We start from the raw sequence: 6,557 nt of genomic DNA, 5'->3' as shown, positions 1-6,557 counted from the left end.
TGGTTGGATCTTTGCTGTTGATGGTTTTGCTTTGCTCCCCCTGTCTCTGTCAACCGCGGGGTCGCGTGGGACGTCGAGTCGATAATTCGATTACGGGTACGGGTGCACAGTGGAGTGAATTACAGTGCAGTGTTAAATATTTCTGTGTGTGAACAGTTTGAACTTTTTGTGACATTGTAAGTGAACATTAACTATCAGTGGAAATGGCTAATGAATTGCGAGACTTGGTGAAACAAGAACGGAACATCTTGAAGACGATTGACTCAGTGAAATTGTTCGTTGAAGGATTCGATGTTGAAGTGCATAGTGTGCAAGTGGATATTCGGTTGGAGTGACTGGAAATTGCCTTCAAGGAACTCCACAACGTCCGTAGGAAGATCGAACTACTGACGGATGATGTTGACGACGATGAAGAAGATGCTGCAATGGATCCCAAGAAAGATGCAGAAAATGCGAGGATTATCATGGATGCTGAAGACAAGTACTGTACCCTCAAGGCCATTCTGATGAGTCTTCGACCGAAGCTGGTAGATCCTACGGCTAACACTCAACCAGTCGCACACGTTGCCGTTGCAGGATTATCACGTGTTAAGCTTCGCTTAAGAGTCGCTTAATCGTCTTATCAGCGAATTCGACAAAAACCTGCTGATGTTGGAGAAGGTAGGAGAAAAGACCAATGACTGAAGCACCATTCTGGTTCACATGGTGTGTTCTCGTTTGGACTAAGCAACGCTTCGAAACGTCAATTCGAAGGAGGTGCCGAAGTATGAAAACCTCATCCACTTCCTACGAGATCATTGCTCCGTGTTGCAGTCAGTCGCTCCTGCCAAATCTACGCCGATACCAGAGAAACGATCGAAGCCGTCCGTCAGCAACTCAGCAGTCAAATCATCGAACAAGTGTCCGTTTTGTGGGGACGGATTTCATTCCGCTTTTCGCTGCGTGAAATTTTTGAAGCTGAAGGTACATGAACGCAGTGATGCTGTGAAAAGAGGCAGACTCTGCTTGAACTGTCTATCGCCAGGACATCAGGCACGATTTTGCAGCAAGGGCGTGTGCCACCACTGTAATCAGAAGCATCACTCCCTGTTGCACCCAGAATCACAGCAGTCAAGCGCTATTAAAAATACATCCTCCGTCCCACAAGAGCAAAGTAGACCTCCAGCTGGTAATCAGCAACAACCACAGACACAAATACCAAACCAGAACCAACAAACACACGCTCACAGCGCTCACCAGTCTACAAGTTCTCTTCCCGTATTACACTCGCATAACACTGCACCACTGTCCACCACTAACCAACCATGCACAACCCAGAACACTATCGCGCTTCCAACCAATACACTATCCACACAAGATATTCTACTGTCCACCGCCATTGTGTGTGTTAAAGATAGTTACGGTAACTCACGACTAGCTCGAGCGTTACTAGATTCGTGCTCCCAATTCTGCTTCATGACGACGAACTTCTCCAGTAAACTGAAGCTTCGAGCTTCACCTGAACACCTATCAGTCCAAGGAATCGGTGGTTCAGTCGTCGTAGCGCGGAAGGTAGTTAAGGCAGCAGTTCTACCTCGCTCTCAGGAAATATCATCGTAACGTGAGGAGATGAATTTCTACGTTTTGCCGGAGTTAACGGTAACCTTGCCTGCACGAAGAATCAACGTGAACCACTAGACACTCCCGACTAACATCAGCTTCGCGGATCCCCAGTTCCACGAACCTGGTCGCATCGATCTGATAATCGGAGCAGAACACTACTTCAATCTGCTCTCTGACGGTCGTGAGAAGGTTGGAGATGAAGGCCCTACACTGCAACATACAGTCTTTGGATGGGTGGTTTCCGGTCGAGCAGCCGATCAACCAGGCACGATGCATCGCACATTGTCGTATTCGTGCACACTTGCAAACCTGCAAGAACAGTTGACGAAGTTCTGGGAGATAGAAACCTGTCGTTCCAGTAGTAGTCAATCGGTAGAGGAGACGGCGTGTGAAGTATTCTTCGATCAAACAACCACTCGTGATGATGCAGGCAGATTTATCGTCGCACTTCCAAAGCGTGAATTCATCATCAATCAGCTCGGCGAGTCCAGAAACATAGCGACAAGGAGATTTCTGGGCTTGGAGAGGCGGTTCCAGTTGAATCCAGAGTTGAAGGCAGCGTACGCAGATTTCATCCACGAGTACGAGCGACTTGGTCACATGGTGCAAGTTCCGGACGTCGAAAAGCAGTTTCCCGTGTACTATCTTCCCCACCATGCAGTTTTCAAACTGGATAGTACAACAACGAAGCTACGTGTCATTTTCGACGCGTCCTGTAAGACCAGCAGCGGTGTATCGCTCAACGATGCGCTAATGGTTGGACCTGTAGTTCAGGAGGATTTGATCACCATCACACTCCGATTCCGTTTGTTCCGCATTGCCATTGTAGCGGATGTGGAAAAAATGTATCGGATGATACTCATCTATCTACTCGACCGATGCCTACAGCGGATCGTCTACCGAGATTCCCCTGACGAACCGATCCGAACGTACGAGTTAGCAACTGTCACTTACGGGACTGCATCTGCACCATACTTGGCGACAGCGGACAACGTCGACGAAGCGAAGCAGCTGGCAAAGGAAATGATTTCGCTAACTTCATCAGGTGGATTCAACCTGCGAAAGTGGAACTCCAACTGCAAGGGATTGTTAGCCGAATTGCAATCCGATCTCATCGATGATCGTGCCACTTTAGAGCTTGATTCCTCAACTTCACCAGTGAAAACTTTGGGGTTACTGTGGGAGCCCCATTCAGACAATTTCCGATACCATTCTCCTAAGTGGGACAACGAAGCAGTGCTCACGAAACGCGTCGTTCTCGCAGAAGCAGCTCGCCTGTTCGATCCGTTAGGATTGATGGGTCCAGTTGTCGTCATTGCCAAGATATTTCTCCAAGAATTGTGGAAGCAGCAGTGCGGTTGGGATGATCCACTGCCCCAAGCGATGCAAAACTTTTGGCAGGAGTATAGGATGAATTTGACAGCCCTCTCGTCGTTTTCAATTCCTCGGTGGATAGGATACACATCTGATGCAATTTCGGTCGAGTTGCACGGTTTCTGTGACGCATCAGACAAGGCATACGGTGCAAGCCTCTACATGCGTTGTACACTGTCGGATGGCTCAGTAGAAGTTCGGCTGCTGATTTACAAATCGAGAGTAGCACCACTGGAGGATCTCAAGCGCAACAAGAAGAAGTTAACCACCCCTCGCCTCGAGTTGTCATCCGCACTGCTCCTCAGTCATCTGTACGAGAAGGTCAAGCACAGCATTCGTATTCCGCACACCGCAAGCTTCTGGACAGACTCGACAATCGTAATGCATTGGTTATCTTCGCTGCCATCGAGGTGGCAGATGTTCGTAGCGAATCGCGTGTCCGAGATTCAGCACATTACGAAGGGTTTCAATTGGAATCATGTCGCTGGCTTGGAGAACCCTGCTGACATCGTGTCACGAGGAATGATACCAGCTCAGCTTCAGTACAGCACGATTTGGTTTGAAGGTCCTCCATGGCTGCGTCGAGACCGCAGCACCTGGCCGGCGGGAAGTCCTGAGGAAGATTTCGAGCAATCATTGCTAGAAGAGCGAAGTGCAGTCGCAATTCCAGCACAGTCCAAGCCACACAGCGACATCTTTTCAATTCATTCCTCTCTATCTACGCTGATCCGTAAAGTTGCATGGATTCGTCGCTTCATCCACAACTGTCACCATCGCGAAGAAAGACGCAATAGGTATCTCAGTCACGCTGAACTCCAAGAAACTATGCTATCACTTATCCGTTTGTCTCAGAGGGAATCGTTTCTGGAGGAGATTTCTGCACTCCAGAGCGGAAATCAAGTCAAGCCGTCGTCATCGATCAACAGACTCACACCAATTTTCGTTGACGGGGTACTGTACGTAGGTGGTCGGCTATCCAAGGCACCTATTCCAGCGAGTCGCAAGCATCCAGCGATTCTCAGCTATCATCATCCCCTGAGCAAACTAGTAGTCATACACTACCACCAGAAATTGTTCCACGCTAGGCAACAGCTTCTCATAAGTAGAGTACGGGAGAAGTACTGGCCCACGCAGATCAGAAGATTAGCCAACACCGTAATCAACGAATGCGTGCCGTGCTTCCGATGCAGACCGAAAGTGTTGGATCAGCTGATGGCAGATATGCCGTCGGAACGAGTTACACCCGCGCCACCGTTCCTGAAAGTTGGTGTCGATTACTGTGAACCTTTTCTGGTTGCCTATCCCAATCGTCGAACAACTCCACGTAAATATTTCGTCGCAATCTTCGTCTGCTTGGTCACGAAGGCTGTTCATCTGGAGCTGGTGGGAGATTTAACAAGCGAAGCCTTCCTCGCAGCATTCAAGCGTTTCGTCGCACGAAGAGGCAAACCAACCCTGGTAATGTGTGACAACGCTCTCAACTTCGTCGGAGCAAGGCGCAAACTCGACGAACTACACGAACTATTCCGTAACCAGCAGTTCCAGCAGTCGATCGTAAATGAAGCTGAAGAAGACGAGATAGAATTTCGATTCATCCCAGCACGTTCGCCCAATTTCGGTGGCCTTTGGGAAGCTGCCGTAAAATCCTTCAAAAGCCACTTCAAACGCACTATCGGATCCAGAACGTTATTGCACGATGAAATGCAAACGGTGGTAGTTCAAGTGGAAGCGATCCTCAACTCCCGTCCGTTGACGCCGATCAGCAATGACCCAACGGATTTCGAAGCATTGACGCCTGGTCATTTTCTGGTTCAGCGACCGCTAACAGCTGTTCCAGAACCGGACCTCAGTCACATCCCGGAGAATCGTCTTTCACTGTTGCAAAAATCGCAAGACTTCGTGCAGCAGATATGGAAGAAATGGTCCACGCAATACCTGTCCGATCTCCATAACCGAACCAAGTGGACTCGTCGACGCAATAACATCTCCGTTGATACAATGGTTGTCGTGAAGGAGGACAATATTCCAACGATGAAATGGAAGTTGGGTCGAGTAGTAAAAGTTCACGCGGGTACCGATGCGAATATCCGTGTAGTGACCGTGAGAACGAAGGACGGTCTTTTCCGGAGAGCTATCTCGAAGATTTGCGTCCTTCCCATTCGGGACAATCAAGCTGTGTCCACTTCTGAGGAGAATTGAAACTCCTTCGCGTCAGCGCTTTGGTGCGCTTCCGTTCACTATTCGAACAACTCGGGATCCACAAACCAGTTCAACCAGTCCAGTTATCAGTAATGTCGTCCAGTCAGTCAAGCATGTTAAACGTCCATAATGATGTCCTGTCCAGTCCTGAAATAAATATCAGTATCGTCCTGTAAAGCCTCGCACAACCGTGTCAGCATCTGTCAGTATGTCCAAAACCAGTTACTGTCCAAAATCATTCTGTCGTCGTAGAAGTAGAGAATCGGTGTGTACAACCAATCCAACGAAGGGAGCAATCCATGATACTATCCCTCTCAGCGCAACATCCAATACCATCAACGGGTTTGGCCAATCCGTACCGGTAGTTCTTCAACGCTGAAGTTGATGTCGTCACACCATTCTGCTTCCATTCTAATGGCATAGAGTATCACGATGATCAACGAGGATCGTCGTCATTGGCGCTGTAGGCGCTCGCGGAGGCCCGGAGGCCTCCGCGTCAGGCAAGTTAATTTGTATTTCTGTAATTCAGTTGAAAAAGGCCCCTCTCATATTGTAGGGCAATCAGGCACTCGTGGAGGCCAGGAGGCTCCCGAGTCAGGAATCGTGGACATCCCGACATTCCGAAGTCATCCGTTCCGTGTCATACCCCAAGACGCAACAACATCAGTCGCTGGTAGTTAAGCCAGAAAGCAAGGAATCAAGATTCGTGGAATCAACCGGAGATGAACAAAGTGGTGCTCCTCCGATCGGACGGGTCGGAAGCGTCACTCCTAGGATTCATTCATCAAATAACCGAAGCAATCGAAATCTAGAACGACCGAAGAAGGGAAGCAGGCGACAGAGCAGTTTTCCTAGGTAAATAATAATGGTATATGTCCTACCGTAGCCAGGACTAGGAAATACTGCACCCTAATTGATTTCTCCAACACTTCCATGGTATGTGGTATGATGTCAGCAACAGCATCCGAGCGCATCATCAGCAGTGACGCCAGAGCCTACGAAGCCAAGTGAGATGCGGACGGAATCCAGTAGTTAAAAAAAAAGGGGATCGTGAAAAATTTATGTTAGATATAGTGATTAGTGTAGATTTAGTTAGGAACAGTAGGAGTCATTTGTCGAAATTAACATTTCAAGGTGGCCGGTATGTTGGCACAAAATAAGAAGTTGGTCACCCTATCCTAATTTGTCCGTCCGGTGATACAGTCCACCCCAGTGTCGAACAAGACATTGACCTCATAAACAACTTTTTCAAAGACAGTAATTTTCTACCTTTTCAGGATCTCGAGCTATAGCATACACGAGAATTGTACACGTTTACTAGCGCAACGTGGTGAGAAAATTCTGGGCTACTATTCACCAACAAAAAGATCTCGAACAAGTTT

General features: G+C 48.4%; 1 protein-coding gene across 1 annotated transcript; it reads left to right on the top strand.

Annotated features, from left to right (window-relative positions):
• The first annotated feature begins 203 nt into the window (after positions 1-203).
• On the top strand, positions 204-5,175 carry LOC135705238 (uncharacterized). The gene is made up of 3 exons (XM_065226848.1): positions 204-325; positions 374-527; positions 1,714-5,175. Exons 1-3 carry the CDS (start codon positions 204-206, stop codon positions 5,173-5,175), a joined length of 3,738 nt encoding a protein of 1,245 aa, XP_065082920.1.
• Positions 5,176-6,557: the final 1,382 nt, after the last annotated feature.

This window comes from Ochlerotatus camptorhynchus, unplaced genomic scaffold (genome assembly GCF_037179485.1).
Source record: "Ochlerotatus camptorhynchus isolate MF236.1 unplaced genomic scaffold, CSIRO-AGI_Acam_v1.1 ptg000262l, whole genome shotgun sequence".
Classification (NCBI taxonomy): domain Eukaryota; kingdom Metazoa; phylum Arthropoda; class Insecta; order Diptera; family Culicidae; genus Ochlerotatus; species Ochlerotatus camptorhynchus.
The sequence above is the reverse complement of the archived record's forward strand: the minus strand, read 5'-3'. Positions and strand labels throughout refer to the sequence as shown.